At 46.6% G+C, this 18,198-nt stretch overlaps 1 protein-coding gene across 2 annotated transcripts in view; it reads left to right on the top strand.

Moving 5' to 3' along the window:
* The window catches only part of CACNA1E (calcium voltage-gated channel subunit alpha1 E), a 675,786-nt gene that overhangs the window by 242,319 nt on the left and 415,269 nt on the right, over positions 1 to 18,198 (top strand). For both annotated transcript variants that reach the window (XM_086343500.1, XM_086343501.1), the window contains one exon: positions 15,812 to 16,244. In XM_086343500.1, coding sequence (XP_086199626.1) covers positions 15,812 to 16,244 — 433 coding nt within the window. The remainder of the gene's footprint in view (positions 1 to 15,811; positions 16,245 to 18,198) is intronic.

The following is an 18,198-nucleotide window of genomic DNA, read 5'->3' as shown; positions in this document are numbered from 1 at the left end:
GCTTCCAATATGCTCTTTCCCTGCTCCCTAGAGTCTGTTCTCAACACCAGCCAAGTAGGATAGTGTCCTGCTGCTGCTGTTGCCAAGTCGCTTCAGTCATGTCCAACTCTGTGTGACCCCATAGATGGCAGCCCACCAGGCCGCACCGTCCCTGGGATTCTCCAGGCAAGAACACTGGAGTGGGTTGCCATTTCCTCCTCCAATGCATGAAAGTGAAAAGTGAAAGTGAAGTCGCCCAGTCGTGTCCGACTCTTAGCGACCCCATGGACTGCAGCCTACCAGGCTCCTCCATCCATGGGATTTTCCAGGCAAGAGTACTGGAGTGGGGTGCCATTGTCCTAGCTCTGCTTAAAACCCTCCAATGGATTCCCATTTCACTCAGAGCCAAAGGTACAGCCCTTCCACATTACTTCTCTGAGTTTATCTCTTGCTATTCCTGTTCTAGCCACACTGGTCTCCTTCCTGCTCTTAGAATGTTCTAGGCCTGCTCCCTCAGTGAGGCCTTAGCACTACGTCTCTGTCTCTCTGGAGATCTCAATTGCTCACTTTTCCCCATTCCTTCAAGTTTGCTCAAATGTCACCTCCCCCATGAGTTCTACCCTGACCGGGCTATTTAAATTACAACCCACCCCAGCTCCCCCAACCCCACGCCACACTTGGCCAACTCTTTTGTTATAATGCACAGTTCTCAGCTTAAATAAATACCATCCTCCAAGCAGCCTCCCTGATTCCCCAGTGCTCTCTATGGACTCCCAAAGTAGGTGTTTTTTGTTTTTGTTTTTTTTCATTTGAGCACTTAGCACAGGGTCATGTCAGAATCTGTTCATCAGCCTGTTTTGAGCCCTGATGCCTAGCCCAATGCTTGGCACATAATAGGTGCTCATTATACATGTGTGGAATAAATAAATGATTGGATGAATGAGTGAATCAGTTCATTAAAAAGAAAAAAAGATTGTTGCAATTAGCTAGAAGGCTTGTAAAGCCTTCAGTATGGTGCCTGGCTCAAAAAGAGGTAATTTATAATTTATGTGATAAGGGAAGGCTTCTTGCCACAGAGCTTCCGTGTTGTCTGTCATTCAGCTAGTCTCAGTGAAAATGGCACTGCTTTTTATACAGGAGAAATCAGACCAAAATGTTGGAAAAGTGTGTGTTGGATGGAAGGGGCAGTCCTATGTTTCTCCAGCATCGTCTTACGGGTGACTTGCAGAGACCCTCTTCTTGCCTCATCTCCTGTTATCACTGCAGCAGCCCAGCTTCAAGGCATCTTGAAATGTGCTAATGTATTTAAGTGATTTTCATTTTACCTCGAAGAGCCTCCTTTGCTAGGGGATCTCAAATTTAAGGTAGAAAAAAGAGGTAGAAGAAAGGCAGGGTAGCCTATCTTGGAGCGTATGTATGATGACTAGATGGTCCAGCTTTCTGATGCTTCCCAATTTTGTACAATTGTATTTTTTCTAATATGGGTAACTATATGAGATGTTTCTTATATGTCATTTTTAAAGTCAGAAAAAAACTTTTAATTTTTGAATTGAGAAGTAAGGTCGCCATAATCATGGTGAATTTTTTTGGACAAGATTATGGTGAAGACAGTCAGGAATTTGACAACAGCCAGAGGACAGTGAAGAGCCATGGCAGCTGGAGGATGCGAGTATAATGTGGCAAGGGAGAGACCAGGGGCCAGGAAAGGAGGGGAAAGATCCCAAGACGCATTTTGTCCATCCCAACCCCCCACTCCCTCCCCACCACATTTCATCCCAAGCAGAGCTGTCACTTGATTTTTGTCAAGTGAAGACAGGATCGCAGGTGATAACTCATTCCCTCTTTTCCACATCTCTGGGCTGCCCCAGACCTGCTCTGTGATGATCCTGCATGGTGCTGCCTGGGGAGGCCTGGGACACTTGTGCCAAGAGTTTGCTCTGCTGCATGCAATACTGTGTTTGTTTAGAAGGTGCCACTGTCCATAGCTCTGCTTCTTTACCACAGTCCTGTGTAAAGACACAAAGCCAGGGCTTCCCTGTGGTCCAGTGGTTAAGCATCCGCCTACCAGTGCAGAAGACATGGGTTCAATCCCTGGTCTGGGAACTAAGATCCCACATGCTGTGGTGCAACTAAGCCCATGTGCCTCAGCTACTGAAGCCTGGGCACCTAGAGCCCCTGCTCTGCAACAAGAGAAACCACTGCAATGAGAAGCCCCCACTCGCCTCAACTAGAGGAAAACCTGTGCACGGCAAAGAAGACCAAGCGCCCCTTATACAGTACTGAGCATAAAATAAAAATTCAATAAATATTAACCATTATATTTATTGATGGTAATAATGATGACAGTGTCTGCTAGGACCACTAAATCTTTTTATGCTACACTTAATTGCAGAAAGTCCTTTTCCATGTAATTCAGTTCCCTTCCCCACCAAATTGAATTTAACTTTTACTCAATTGAATTTAACTTTATTCAGTTCAAATCATTTCCCCATTATACCAGTGATTCCTTTTTTTTTTTTAAGTTTCACTGTGGAGAGTCATGAGATGGAAGGTGAGGGGAGGGCTACCTGCCTGGATAGTTCTCTGAAACCTTTGTGATAGATGTAGCATCTTTTCATGAAAATCCCAGAAGCAGCCAAAGAAGCAAGAAGAAGTGAAGGTGTTAGTTGCTCAGTCCGACTCTTTGCAACCCCATGGACTGTAGCCCTCCAGGTTCCTCTGTTCAGGGAATTCTCCAGGCAAGACCACTGGAGTGAACCAGTGATTCTTAGAATTAGTATCCCATTATCAAGAATTTTATGTAAGACTGAGGTCCCAATGTCTTACGTGTAAAAGATAAACGACAACCAAAAAAATCACGTTGAGGAGCGTGAGGGGATGTCTCCCTGTTGTGGCCAAAGCGACTCACTGGCTTTTCAGGCTTATAGAATAGTTATGTCTTGTCATGGTGTGGGTGGCTATGGGGGCTTCTAGTCAGTGAGCTTTGGGATGAAGTGACAGAAAATCTAACGAGAATGTATGGGCTGCAGCTGTAAGGAACCGTGATGTCTCGAACTGCTAGAGTCTAGTGGTGGATGGCTGGGCAGGCTGACGGGACGTGGTGACACCATTCTTGAGGCCTGCCCTCCTCCATGTGGCAGCTTGGTCTTCAGGTTGGCAATGAGGCGGTGGTGGTGGTGGTTCCACAGTTCACATCTGTGTAGGACACCGTCCAGAGACAGTTCCTTTAAAAGCTTTCCTTAAAATCTGGAAGAATTCTCCCCACAGCCCCAGGAAGCTTGACCTCTTCCCTTCCTGGCCTTAAGTCAGTCACGTGCCCTTCCCTTAACTACACCGTCCGTGGGATTCTCCAGGCCAGAATACTGGAGTGGGTAGCCTTTCCCTTTTCCAGGGGATCTTCCCAACCCAGGAATTGAACCCAGGTCTCCTGCATTGCAGGCAGATTCTTTACCAGCTGATCCACAAGGGAAGCTCCTTCTCTTAATTAATCACCTGCAAAGGGTTAGGATTACCTTGACTGGTGTGGTCTAACTAGAACCCACAGGTTGAGCAGAAAGTGCATGAGGGCAGGGGCATGGAAGGTCCTGAATGAAATAACCGTACGCCCACTGAAGTTTTTCTTTTTCAGCTTGTTGTAGGCGTGCAGGCGTTGTCAACGTGGTTGTATTTTGTTGTCTAATGTCACACAAGTGCTCCATGTCTTAGTCTACAACTCCACCAGTCTGAGCTGCACACATTGAACTAACAACATTGTGTGCTGTGTGTGTGTGTGTGTGTGTGTGTGTACTGAGCATAAAATCCTTCAGGTCATTTTATCTCTGGAAATGCAAGTTTTGTTGGCTTAAAAAACAGGTTGATTATAATATCATTATTAGTAATTATGTGGTAAAATACACAATAGATGGCCAGAAAGAAAAAGGCATCAATGAGCAGTGAGAGAGAGCAGAGATGAGGGTGGGATGAAGAAGAGAGTTAGAACAGCTCTCAGAGGCCAGGTACGCTTGAAAGGCATCCGTTCATCCTTTTATTTCTGTGGGGACCTGAGCACCCAGCTCAGAAGCCATGACTTTCCACTTGCTGGCCCTCTTCGCTGTAACTTCCCATGTGTCTGATCATAGCTGAGAGGGTGTCCAGACAAAGGCTGGCTTCTGAGACAGGCCTGACAGTGGGGTCTGACCCCCAGGAGGGGCCACTGGCAGGCAGGCGGGGCAGAGTTCAGTATCTGGAAGGGACGGCCACCACCACAGGGGCTCACATCTGGCCAGAATGCAAGGCCTTGAGGCCTTAAGGTTGTCCTACTTTCTGTGGCCGCACCTGGAAGCCTGAAATGCAGACTGGGGGGCTCTGCACTTGTTTCTCTCGGCTGGTGGTGGCTCCGACTGGCTCTCTCCAGGCAAACCAGATTCCCTGCTTAGAGCTGCAGAGGAAGGGGCTACTCGTGGGCTAGTGCCTCTGAGAAGCTGCACTGGAACTGGAATCCTGCTCAGAAAGGAGGTGCCATTTATGCCGACTCCAACCCCTTTACTGCGGCAGTAACTTATTCCTCTTTAACAGACAGCTTCCAGGCAAACCAATTCAAGTCATCTTGGTCTGTGTGGGCAGGAGGGCTATTATCAGGCACTAGGTGGAGATCCCAGTGCTCCTGAAATTGACACTTGACAAGCACTTGATGGAAACAGAGGTGCTGGGGGAGTTTGTGCAGCACTCTGCGTTCAGCTGTCGGAGCCCGACGACGCTGCAGCGGTTTGGACAAATGTCTTTCAGGGAATAGGTGTGGTCTCCTGGAAGTCGGCCCCCAAGCCCTTCTGTATCCCAAGCCAGACAACTGTGGCACCTTAACTCTCTTTCCATAAAGCTGTCATCATAACTGATTCCTTCCAGATCCTGAGAATGTTATTCTGTCCTTAGGTTTCTACTTGCTCTAAGATCTTCAGAAAAAGTAGGCCTTCCTTTTTAGCTTTGCCTGTCTTGTCTGTTTATGTCTGAGTGCTTTAGGGAAGTAGAAGGAATAGCAGAAGTAACAAATCCTGGAAAAGTCACAAATTCTCAAGGAATTTCAAGATACTCTTGTAGAAGTAATTTTTGGTTAAAAAAAAACACAGAATTTTTTTTTTTTTTTTTTTTTTTTAATGCTGGGCTAACTCCTTAGGTTTCTTCCTGGATTCTTTTTGTGGTACCATAAAGAATTACCCGTGCCTTTATCATTCCCTGACACGTGGTAGGTGCTCAACAAATGTTTGTTGAATGAATCCATGGACATTTCTGCATGGAAATTAAGCCTCCCCTCCCATGTTAAAGTGTTTCCCTTCCCCTCTCTGAGCCAGGCAGGTCCTGTGGAGATTGTAAGAAGTTCTTAAAGCAGAACAGCAAAGGCAAATATTCAAGCAGATTGGAAAGTTACAAGCAAAAGCCCCTTAAGCCCACTCCTGCCCACTCAAATGTAGTGGTAAGGATCTCTGCAGAAGCCAATACTTTAAGAGGACTAATTTACCACAATAGCAAAATTATAGTATGGGAAATTGCAGAATATCTTCCTTCCCCTCTACTTCCCCTTCCTCCTCTTTTCCCTCCCCTACTCCTTTCTTTTATAAAAACGTATTGAATGTTTTTAGGGCTGGGTGCTGGGGATACAACGGTGGATAAAGCTGCTGTGGTCTCTGCCTCATTGTTCAGTCTCTAAGTCCTGTCTGACTCTTCGTGACCCCATGGACTGCAGCACGCCAGGCTTCCCTGTCCTTCAGTATCTCCCGGAGTTTGCTCAAACTCACGTGCTTTGAGTTCGTGATGCCATCCAACCATCTCACCTTTTGTCGCCCCCTTCTCCTGCCCTCAATCATTCCCAGCATCCAGGGTCTTTTCCAGTGAGTCGGCTCTTCAGATCAGATGGCCAAAATACTGGAGCTTCAGCTTCAGCAACAGTCCTTCCAATGAATATTCAGAGTTGATTTCCTTTAGGATTGACTGGTCTGATCTCCTTGCTGTCCAAGGGACTCTCAAGAATCTTCTCCAGCACCACAGTTCGAAACTATCAATTCTTTGGCTCTCAGCCTTCTTAATGGTCCAACTCTCACATCCGTACATGACTACTGGAAAAATCATAGCTTTGACTATACGGACCTTTATCAGCAAAGTAATGTCTCTGCTTTTTAGTACTCTGTCTAGATTCATCATAGCTTTTATTTCAAGGAGCAAGAGTCTTTTAATTTCATGAAAAGACCAGTCACCATCTGCAGTGATTTTGTAGTCCAAGAAAATAAAATCTGTCATTGTTTCCATTGTTTCCCCATCTATTTGCCATGAAGTGATAGAACCAGATGCCATGATTTTTGTTTTTTGAATGTTAAGTTTTAAGCCACCTTTTTCACTCTCCTCTTTCACGTTCATCAAGAGGCTCTTTGGTTCCTCTTCACTTTCTGCCATAAAGGTGTTGTCATCTGCATATCTGAGGTTATTCATATTTCTCCCCAAAATCTTGATTCCAGCTTGTGCTTCATCCAGCCTGGCATTTCACATGATGTACTCTGCATATAAGTTAAATAAGCAGAGTGACAATATACAGCCTTGACGTACTCCTTTCCCAATTTGGAACCAGTTTGTTGTTCCATGTCTGGTTCTAACCATTGCTTCTTGATCTGCATACAGATTTCTCTGGAGGCAGGTAAGGTGTTCTGATATTCCCATCTCTTTAAGAATTTTCTGCAGTTTCTTGTGATCCACACAGTCAAAGGCTTTAGCGTAGTCAGTGAAGCAGAAGTAGATGTTTTTCTGAATTCTCTTGCTTTTTCGATGATCCAGCAGATGTTGGCAATTTGATCTCTGGTTCCTCTGCCTTTTCTAAATCCAACTTGTACATCTGAAGGTTCTTGGCTCATATACTGCTGAAGCCTAGCTTGAAGAATTTTGAACATAATCTTTCTAGCATGTGAAACGAGTACAATTATACGATAGTTTGAACATTCTTTGGCATTGCCTTTCTTTGAGATTGGAATGAAAACTGACCTTTTCCAGTCCTGTGGCCACTACTGAGTTTCCCAAATTTGCTGGCATACGGTCTCTCTCTTCATGTAGCTTAAAGGCCAATGTGTGTGTATGTGCGTGTGTGTGTGTGTGTGTTTATATGTGTTTTGAAGGGGGGTAGTCTGTAGTGTGAGCCTGCTGCATAATTGATTAAGGCCAACACCAACACTTTGCGTTGCTGAGGTCTTGTTTCCCAAGTCCTCAGGATCCTTTGGTGAATTGAGTATCACACCACTTAGCCTTTTTCTTTTGTGTAAAATATATCTGTTTCTCTCTGTGCATACTATGATGTGGCTAATTTATAGTAGTTGATTAATAACTCACTGGATTGGCCAATATTCAATTTGATTCACTTTTGTGGTTATATCATAATATAGATAGCAGTTGTGTGACGCAGATGATCTCTATAGGTTTCTCCTTCCTATCCTTGACATGCAGGTAGATTGCATTTCTGCTCTCCTTTGATTAAGCAGGGCCAGGAGACAGTTCTGGCTAATGGAAGGGGGGGAAATGCTATACATCACTTCCAGATCTGGCCTCTAGACCTTTTGTAAGAATCCCCAAGTGCTTTTTCTTTTTCTTTGTCTCCTGGCTGGAGAGAAAAAGTCTAGTGGAGGATGATGAGGCTCTAGGCTCAGTTGTTAGCTGCCTATTTTTGTTAATAAAGTTTTATTGAAGCAATCACATTCATTTGTCTATGTGTTATCTATGGCTACTTTTATACTACAAAGGCTGTGGTGAGGAGTTGCAGCTGAAACTCACGCCCTGCTAAGCCTAAAATATTTACTTTCCAGCCCTTAAAAAACAATGCCATCCTTAGGGGATGACAGGGCCCATGAATGAGATCAGTCTGGGTCCTGGAATGACGGGGTGCAGGGTCTTTCCCATCTTCTAGGCCAACTTGCATTATTTGACTATGACATGAGAGAGAAATAAACCTTTTTTTAAAAAAATTATTTTTCCAGTTTTATTGAGATACAATTGACATACAGCAGTGTATAAGTTCAAGGTCGTTACTTATATACATAATGAAATGACCACCACCATCAGCCTTGTTAACATTCATCATCTCAAATAGATCAAAAAAAAGAAAAATGAAAAAAATTTTCCCATGTGATGAGACATCTTAGGTTCAACTCTCCACAACCTTCACATGTAGCATATAGTCATATTAACAACTGTCATCATGCTGTATTTGGCTTCCTGGGTGGCTCAGATCTGCCTGCAATGAGGGAGGCCAGAATTGATTTCCGAATTGGGAAGATCTCCTGGAGAAAGGAATGACTACCCAGTCCAGTATCCTTACATGAAGAATTCCATGGACAGAGGAGCCTGGTGGGCTGCAGTCCTTGGGATGGCAAAGAGTCAGACATGACTGAGTGAATAACCCTTGCACTTGCACTTGGGTTAAACCATCGATATTTGCGTTTTTTTTTTTTTTTTACTAGCATTATTTACCTAATAAAATATGTCATTTATATAATAAAAACAAGAGCTAACATTTATTGGGCATTTTTATTAGGTACTGTTCTATGTGTTTCTACTATTCTATGTGCTTCTGTTCTCAAAACAACCCTATGAAGAATCTGCTCTTAGTGATGTTTTAAAATGAGGAAATGAAAGACTCTGTCGTTTGTCCAGGGATTCATTTGGTCAGAGGGGAGCTGGAATTCATACCTAGGCTGCATGGCTTCAGCATTATGGCTCCAAGCCTCTCTTTTTTCCTTCATATTTACATAATTCACATCTCCAAGTTTTTTCTGAGAGTCTATCTTATTTGAGTTTCACCACAGACTTCTGAAAGACAGGTTATATTATTATTGACAATATAATTACAGAATATATTTATTAGTAAATATTGTATTAAATAGTAGAAATTATATAATTATTATCATTGTTCAGGAGAGGAAACTGACCTAAAGAAGTGACTTACTAAAGCTTGCTTAACTAGCAAATGGCAGAACTATATCCTGAGCCCTGAGCTGCTGACACCAGTTTGAAGTTATGTGTCTTCCTTGGGTCTCGGTTTCCATTCAAAATACACCAACCTGTCAAATGCTCTTGGACATTAGCCCATCCCTGAACGGTCAGCATAACAACATGGACATATGGAGAGGGATGTGGGATGGGCAAAAACGGATGTCAGTCTAGGGGAGGATGGAGTTTTGCAGGAGTGGGGGTGGGTCAAGGAGCTCATCCTGGATGTTTTTTGGTACCTTCAGTTCATGATGCAGACTGAACATGAGTGAAAGGGACACTGTCCCACCTACGGGCCTTTAACATCCTAATTCATCCAAGATATTACTTCTTATCCACTTGGCACAATCTCTCAGGACATTTCCTGCCTTTAGGACAGTGTTACTCAAGACTTGATTCCTGGGAGTGGTGGAGATGAGGTGGTGCTTATTAAAACTGCAGATTCCTGAACCCACCTAAGATCTATTGCATGAGAATCTCTGGAGGAAGGTCCCAGGAAGCTGCATTTTAAAATCAGCAATGTAGATGCTTCTGATGGACACTAAAGCTTGAGACTCACAACCCTGGGAGGTTACCCCAAGTGAACAATCCAGCTTTTACTCCTCCTTTGTGGTCAGGTAGCAAGCTAGCTCAGATAAGAATCCCTAGATGAATATTTATCACCGTACCAGGAATGTTCCTCTCTGAGTAGGTGGGTGAGGATGAGGAGTAGGGTCATTCCCTGCCTTTTGTTTTGCTGGACAGGAAGCCCACTAAGTATGTCAATTCTCTTCTCTAGAGCATCATTTTTAGAAAAGAACTCAGAATGGTATCTCAGTTGTGTAGTAGCTTTTTAAAAAGTGTTTTCCTCTTGTGAGTTCTCATTCCTTATGGTTGGATGGGGACCCTTCTGCCCTCTCCCTGCCCAGGGCAGACAAAGGTGCAGGGCTCGGGTATCTCAGGTCCAGCTGAGGGACATTTGTGAGCCTCCCAGTCACCTTTTACTGCCCGTCAGCTCCACTTCTGTTCGCTGTCTCCCAGCCTGTGCTGCTTGGTGGGGCATCCAGGGCTGACTTCTTCCTCCTTGCTCAACTAAAAACTTTCAGGGTTTGAAGGCAGTACGTTCACAAGAGCATTGTGACTTTGTTGACTTCTTGATGTATCCGTCTCTCAGAAGGTGACTGGAAGATGTTCACGTTCTGGAAGAATCAGAAAGTGAGGGGTGGGAGTGGAATGGGCATGAACCCAATGAGAGGACGATTTATGTCTTCAACATGGTGGACTCACCTGTTGGGTCTGAGAGGCAAGGACATGCCAAGGGGATGCATGGACCATTATTACTAAAGCAATCAAAGATAGATGGATAAAATTAAAACTCTTTAAAAAAGTATATGTATATATATATTAATATATATTATTTTTGCCATACCACTCAGTATGTGGCATCTTATTTCTCTGATCAGAGATTGAACTTTTGCCCCCTGCATTGGAAGTGTGGAGTCTTAACCACAGAACCACCAGGGAAGCCCCTAAAATTAAAACTCTTGATGGTCCAAAGAGTTTGTTCCTTTTGGGAGGAAGATCTTGACTTTGGCTCTGAGGGGAGAGAGGAGAGAAGGTTTCAGAGGCAGGCAGGTGTGTGGACCACTGGCTTGAGCATCTTCATCAGTGCAAGGTGCTTGGGAGTAAGAGTGGAAAGGAGAGCCCTTACTCTGCTTCCCTATGTGGGCTGACAAACAAAGGGAGACAAATAAGTTTAATGGGGCTGCTGGATTACAAATGTGCCTAAACCTTCTTCCTCCTCAGGATCACCATAATTTAAGATCCCGTACCTGGCATACCTTCCTGGGTTGGGAAGATCCCCTGGAGAAGGAAATGGCAGCCCACTCCAGTATTCTTGCCTGGAGAATCCCATGGACAAAGGAGCCTGGCAGGCTACAATCCACGGGATCGCAAGAGTTGTGATCGCTAAGATCACAACTTAGCGACTAAACCACCACCACCACCACCTTGCGTATTAGTCAAACAAACCAACAAAGAAGAAGAAGAGAAGTAAGTGGAAGGCAAGTTTAGAGGAGTAAGATAGGTGTCCTCGGGGCTTTCATGAGCTCATTCTTGAGCCATTATCGCAGAGCAGCAGGGTCTGTTTTCCTTCCCCTAGAGACTGGGGGTGGGCACACATGACAGAAACTTTGCCCTCAGGAAGCTTCTCACTTGATGTGTCCACCCTCCATTCTGTTGCTGCGATTCATGGGGTCGCAAAGAGTCGGACACGACTGAGCGACTGATCTGATCTGATCTGATCCTCTCTTTATTTCTGCTGCTCTATAGAACTTGTGGACACAGACTAAGTGGCCATGATGGTGTCCAAAAGGTCCAGTTGAAAGGGCAAAGTTTACAAAAGTTCATCAATAAAGTTTTATCAGAACCCAGTCACACACATTCATTTACATATTGTCTGGTTGCTTCAGGCTACAACCGCAGAATTTGAGTATTTGCAAGAAAGATTACATGGACTGCAACGTCTGAAATAATTACTATCTGGTCCTTTTACAGAAAATGTACCTGTCCCTCTAGATCTAGAGGCCTCACACTGGTTTTAAGTGCTTGGCCTCGAAATGATGTACATCCTCCACTCACAACTCACAGGTCAGCAAGCTCACATGAACCTCAGGGGGCCAGGGTGTATATCCTACCATGTGCCCGGGATGGGGATAACCAGACTATATGACTAACAGTTATCAGTGACCGCCATGTGACCCCGTGGACCCCCACCAGGCTCCTCTGTCCACAGAATTCTCCAGGCAAGAATACTGGAGTGGGTTGCCATTCTCTTCTCCAGAGAATCTTCCCGACCCAGAGATTGAACCCAGGTCTCCTGCATTGCAGGCAGATTCTTTTCTGTTTGAGCCATGAGGGAAGCCCTCATCAGTGACCACCACAACAGTCTCCTACGTGTTGAACTTAGTCCTAGGGTCTGGATATAGAAAGATAAATCCAGACAAGATCTCTGATCTCCAGGTATTCAAAGAATGCCAGAATTTGGGGGCTGGGAGAAAAGCTAAGTATAGAGAGATTCAAATGTCCTTCCCTGGAAGATGCAGACTCCGTCTCGTCTAAATTTCCTGAGATGAAAGATGTTTTCTCAGCTCGATGATAGCCAGACCTGGGGACTGGCCAGCTTGGCAGGCGGTGGGGGCGACAGATTCCCATGATGAACATTTATATCAATAATAGAAGGGTTGTTTAACAGGAATTCTTAAAGGAAAGATGAGATAATTTCATGTTTTGATATTCGTAAAATTGATTCTGTTGAAGCAGGAGTGCTGTGGTGCATATTACTGCTGCTGTAATTTTGGCAAAAGATGTGACTCAACTTGGCAGAGTGTCTGGGAAGGGGGAATCCATTGAGGAGGGAGAGGGTGGGCCAGGAATCAGAGACAAGGAGCCAGGTCCTTGGTGGGAGCTGGGAGGGTGGTCCGGGAGCCTCTGCCAAGCGGGGACATGAGGAAGGTTCTCTCGGCTGCAGAGAACCCGAGGCTGCTTGGGTTTCTGGTGGTGCTAAAGCCTGCGGAGAGAGAGGGAGCAGCCAGGGAGGGGTGTGTGCATGTGTGTGGTGGGGGAGAGACATTTAAACATTGTAGGAATGAAGGATAAATTTAAAATCCATCAAGCAGAGTTGAGACAGGATGACAACGTGAGGAACATGAATCACTCTTTCTAGGGACCCACCCAACTGTGTGCAGGATTGGAAATGGATTTTCCCCTTCATTTCTCCTCTCCTGCAAGCTTATCTGGGACCCTTTATCTCCCCCGCCCTTGCCCTCTTGATCTAGCTTGGTGGCTGCATACCTAAGGCTGGTCAGTGCATCCCCAGGGCCTCCTCCCCTCTATCTCTGAGCTGTTGGGTGTGGAGCTGTGCCAGCTGGGATGACCAGTCCACGTGCTCGAAATGTAGGAGACAAATGAGGAAGATACGTCTGGCCCACTCCTCAGGGAGATCAGGGTCTATTTGACACTCATACCAGGCTTGATCAGCTATGCACTAAAATCATCTTGCCTTTTTTTTTTTGGTGGGGGGGTGCACCTTGAGGCATGTGGGATCTTAGTTCCCCAACCAGGAATAGAACACCCCCCTCCCCACCACCCCCCCCCCCAGCCCCACACAGTGGAAGCAAGGAGTCTTAACCACTGGACTGCCAGGGAAATCCCCATCCTGCCTTTTCTACCTGCTTCCTTAATATAATGAGGAGGGGGTTGAGGGGGCATTTATGGATTTTGCTTCATGGGTTAGAGGCAGTGTGATCAATATAGTGGAAAAAACTGTGAGTTAAATTTAAAATCTGAGCCCTTTCCTGCTCTTTTATTTCTAGTATGACTAGTCTGAGCAAGACTCTTTATCTCTCTGGATCTCACCTATAAAATGATACGGCTCGACACTTAAGATTCCTGCCCATTTTAATATTCTAAGTTTTTATGATTTGCGATTTGGTATGCAGTCCAGACTGTGGAAGGTGGAGCAGGGTGTGGGAAGATGCCTCCCCTGGGGGCCCAGCCTAGTCCTCAGTTCATCATAGGTGCTCACTAAGCCCTGGATTAGTGATGTGGATACCTGGGCTCCTCCCAGTATGTAGACCAAACGGCACTTTTTGGAGCCACGGGGGCGTGTTTGTGCCAGCTGTGTCACTAGGGGCATGGTTTGGAACGCGGGTGGAGAAGAGGCTGGGAATCACGGGTGTTGGGCTCTTGGCTGGGAGGGAAATAGGAGGTAGAGGTCTGGAAAAGATGGTAAGTTTAGGTTCTCTCAATTCAGGACTGTCCCCCAGACCTCACACTTGCTATGGGAACTCTTTCTAAGTCCTTCAGTTCAGTTCAGTTCAGTTGCTCAGTCGTGTCCGACTCTTTGCGACCCCATGAATCGCAGCATGCCAGGCCTCCCTGTCCATCTCCCGGAGTTCACTCAGACTCACATCCATCGAGTCAGTGATGCCATCCAGCCATCTCATCCTCTGTCGTCCCCTTCTCCTCCTGCCCCCAATCCCTCCCAGCATCAGAGTCTTTTCCAATGAGTCAACTCTTCGCATGAGGTGGCCAAAGTACTAGAGTATCGGCTTCAGCATTATTCCTTCCAAAGAAATCCCAGGGCTGATCTCCTTCAGAATGGACTGGTTGGATCCTCTTGCAGTCCAAGGGACTCTCAAGAGTCTTCTCCAACACCACAGTTCAAAAGCATCAGTTCTTCAGCGCTCAGCCTTCTTCACACTCCAACTCTCACATCCATACATGACCACTGGAAAAACCATAGCCTTGACTAGATGGACCTTTGTTAGCAAAGTAATGTCTCTGCTCTTGAATATGCTATCTAGGTTGGTCATAACTTTTCTTCCAAGGAGTAAGTGTCTTTTAATTTCATGGCTGCAGTCACCATCTGCAGTGATTTTGGAGCCCCCCAAAATAAAGTCTGACACTGTTTCCACTGTTTCCCCATCTATTTCCCATGAAGTGATGGGACCGGATGCCATGATCTTCGTTTTCTGAATGTTGAGCTTTAAGCCAACTTTTTCACTCTCCTCTTTCACTTTCATCAAGAGGCTTTTTAGTTCCTCTTCACTTTCTGCCATAAGGGTGGTGTCATCTGCATATCTGAGGTTATTGATATTTCTCCTGGCAATCTTGATTCCAGCTTGTGCTTCTTCCAGCCCAGCATTTCTCATGATGTACTCTGCATATAAGTTAAATAAGCAGGGTGACAATATACAACCTTGACATACTCCTTTTCCTATTTGGAACCAGTCTGTTGTTCCATGTCCAGTTCTAACTGTTGCTTCCTGACCTGCATCCTCTCTGTGCATGCTCTCCCTTTTGCTGGTAATCTTCTCCTTTTCCTCACCCAGCCTGAGGGTCACTTCCTCCACAAAGCCCACAAGTGGGCTGAGGGGACCCGCACATGAGCTCACATAGCTATCAGGCCCACCTCAATCACAGCACATCAGGCTGTGTGGTCAAATTCATGTTCATCATGTTCCTCCAAGGAGGAGGATGTGGACTAAATCCAGCTCATCTTGGCATGCCCAGTGCCAGACTCGTGGTTAAGGCTTCAGTCAGAGTTGATTGAATGAGTGTGTCTCATAGGGGCAAATCCGGCTACCTCTTCCTTGGTATGGAAGAGGAAAACCAGCCTCAAGGGAGCCAGCCAGGGTACCTGATTCCACACATGCTCCTCAGACCCTGCTGGAATGAGCATAAGAAAGTGAGGAAGGAACTGTGTGTGGGACCCAGTTTTCATCAATAACTTGCACCACCAGAGAGAGTATGAGAGTTAGGGGAGCAGGTGGTGGGTGGGTTCCCCAGAAAAGCTGGGTCCCTGGGGAGAGGGGTAAGGAGATTCTTTCACCATAGACAGGCTGGGATGGCCAGCTAGCTGTCAAGGTGGGGCTGAGAAGGACAGCCTTTGGCATCCTTCTCTCAGCACCCTGAGACATTGATCACAGTTGCCTATAATTATGGCTTTAACTTCTGCTGTCTGTGCCAGATTGAAGTTCATGGGGCAAAAATCAAACCTGCTTCTCCTGACTCTAAACACCCAGCACTTGGCACACAGCGTGGTCCATAGTGGATGCTCCCAAGTTCAGCCATCATTTATTGCCAGCACCTGGCACACAGCCTGCTCCAGGATGGGTGCTCCAGAGTGCCACAATCATTTATTGAGAGCCAGCTGTGTGCCAGTTTCTGGGCCAGGCCAGAAGCCTTGCCCCAGAGGACAACGTCATTAACCTCTTTCTCTTCTCTATCTCCCTCGTGCCCACCCCTCCCCTCCCTGCCCTCCCACCCCTTATCTCTCTCCCACCTCCCCGCGCAGAGCAATGTTCTGTGATGGTGCCCGAGATGCATGGACTGAGCCCCGGCCACAGGCTGCCCGAGCCTGCCCTCTGCCCGGCCGCGGGCGGGAGCCCTGAGCCCGGCGCCGCGAGCCGCCGCTGCCGCCACGTCCTGGCCCTGCCCGAGGAGGAGGCATGGCGGCCCCAGCAGTGCGCCCTGCTCGAGGCCGAGGCCTCCGACGAGGCGGGCATGCTGCCGGCCTCCCCGCGCGCCGCCGGCGGCTTCGACAACTTCTTCCCGGTGCAGGAGGGCGAGGGCCCGGGCTGGGAGGGCGGCTCCAGCCCCTTCCTGCCGGTGAGCCCCGAGGTGATGAAGCGGCGGCGCGGGGGTCTCATCGAGCAGCGGGACATCATCAAGGCCCACGAGGCGCACAAGATGCAGAGCACCCCGCAGGCGCGGCGCAAGGAGTGGGAGTGAGTACCGGGGGTGGCAGGGTGGAAGAGGGGCGCATGGGGCCAGGGAGGAGCCGAGGGCATGTGGGGTCACGTGGGAAAAGATGATGGGCCCAGCGGAGCAGATGGAGCTATCTCTGCTGCGGCCAAAAGAGAGGCTTGACCTTCCGAGCTAGGCCTCCGAGGTCAGACCGGATCCATCTCACTAACCAGCCACAGGCTCCTGGAACCTCACGGAGGTCTAAGGACGTCCCGAGAGCCGCTCCCCACTCTTCCCACTCCCACTCCCCTTCCCAAGCGCATTTAGTTTACCAAGAGCCTGGGCATCAGGACCTGGGGTCTGATTCACATCCCAAGCTTTCCTGAAAAGAGGAGCTCTGTAAACCATGGAGAATCTATCAAAATGTGAAGCACCTATCTCGTTTTTCCCTCCAGAATTGCTGCTAACCCTCCTCTTTCTGGTATATTATTGAGTGAACGATTTTATTTGAGGGCAAGTGTTCAGTGGATAGAAGGGATTGACCAAGATTCCAGCCTCTCCCTCCTTCCCACACCGCCTTTGTTTCTTTTTGTGTAGAGTCAAAGGATTTATGTTCTGTCTTGGGCCATGTTTACCCTGACTGATGCTTATTGAGAACTGGGATTTTATTCCTTGGAGTCATAAATTAAAGGAAGATAGTATTGCATTTAATTCTCAGTGGCACCAGATTTACCTCCCACCCAGGGACTTTGATTTGTCCTTCTGATGCCAGTGTTTATTCTACCTGTTTATTAATACATGTCCTGAGGTTTGTACGTCTTTATCTCCTCTTGCCTTGGACTGAGTTAGTAGATGTTAGACTAGGTGTTTTTTTGATAGTGCTGGTCATGGTGGAATTTTCCTCCCTGGTTTTGATGGACATCCTGGATGGTGCAAATTGGGGCAGATGGAGGTGATCCCTGGTGTTGTTTTCCTATAGATGTTAATGTTCGTTAGCTCATTCATTCGGTGACATGTGCCAGGCTCCTGGGGTCCAGAGAGGAAGTGGGTACCCAGCACTTAACAAACCTTCTCTCCTATTGATCACTTACCAGTGTGTTAGCCTTTAAAACCTCACATAGCCCTCTAAGTGCCAGCGACATTCTAAGCACCTTACCTGTGTTAACTCATGTGATTCCTCATCCTTACTATGAGGTAGTACAATTATTGTCCACATTTAACTGACAAGGCACAGGGAAGTTAAGTGATTCTCCGCAGATAATTATTACGGCATTGGAACTGTGGTTTGAGGTTCATTAGTGATTTGTACCCTGGAAGTCTGGTATTAGAATACATGCCTCTAACTTCAAAGGCACAGTGCCTTTTATTTTAGGTCTCATGGTACTTAACTGCTGATCTCAACCAGCCATTGAGGTGTCATGGCAAGAGCACTGGCCTAGGGGTTGAGAGACTTGGGTCTGATTCCCAGGGTGGCCTTATAGGTGGTGAGTCATCTCATTGTGGCTTTGAAAATTGAGTAGGAGGAAGTAGATGACCATTTGAATATGGTCCAACTCTGCTAGTTGGTATTTTTTTCATAATCAGAAGTGCTATACTTTTATGCACCTCCATCGTGTCGTCTTAGGGGGATGCTGAACAGCTTGAGGGCAGAGACTTGTCTTGCACGTTCTACATGTCACTCAATGCCTGCCGTATGACCTAACTCAAGAATTCCTACAGTACTTACTGAAAAAGTCACTTCTCCACGGCTGGGAATATGTGAATAAGTCTTAGGTTTGGTAGTTGGAGGATGGAGTGGCAGCGGGAATCAGGAGAGATTGTGCTTTCATCAGGGCAAACCCATGAAAAGGTGAAATAGGGCAGCACACCAATAGCTTAGGGACATATTAGCCTTTAAGAGTAATGGTAGAGGAGGAGCTCACCAAAGAGGTCAGAAAGAGCGGCCAGGGTGGTAGGCAAAAAGCCAGAGGATACAGGGACAAAGAAGTGGAAAGA

The sequence above is a fragment of the Bos grunniens genome, chromosome 16, assembly GCF_055505025.1.
Source record: "Bos grunniens cultivar Pamir isolate PY7600 chromosome 16, Bosgru_T2T1.0, whole genome shotgun sequence".
NCBI lineage: Eukaryota > Metazoa > Chordata > Mammalia > Artiodactyla > Bovidae > Bos > Bos grunniens.
This window is presented reverse-complemented; position numbering and strand designations above follow the sequence as displayed.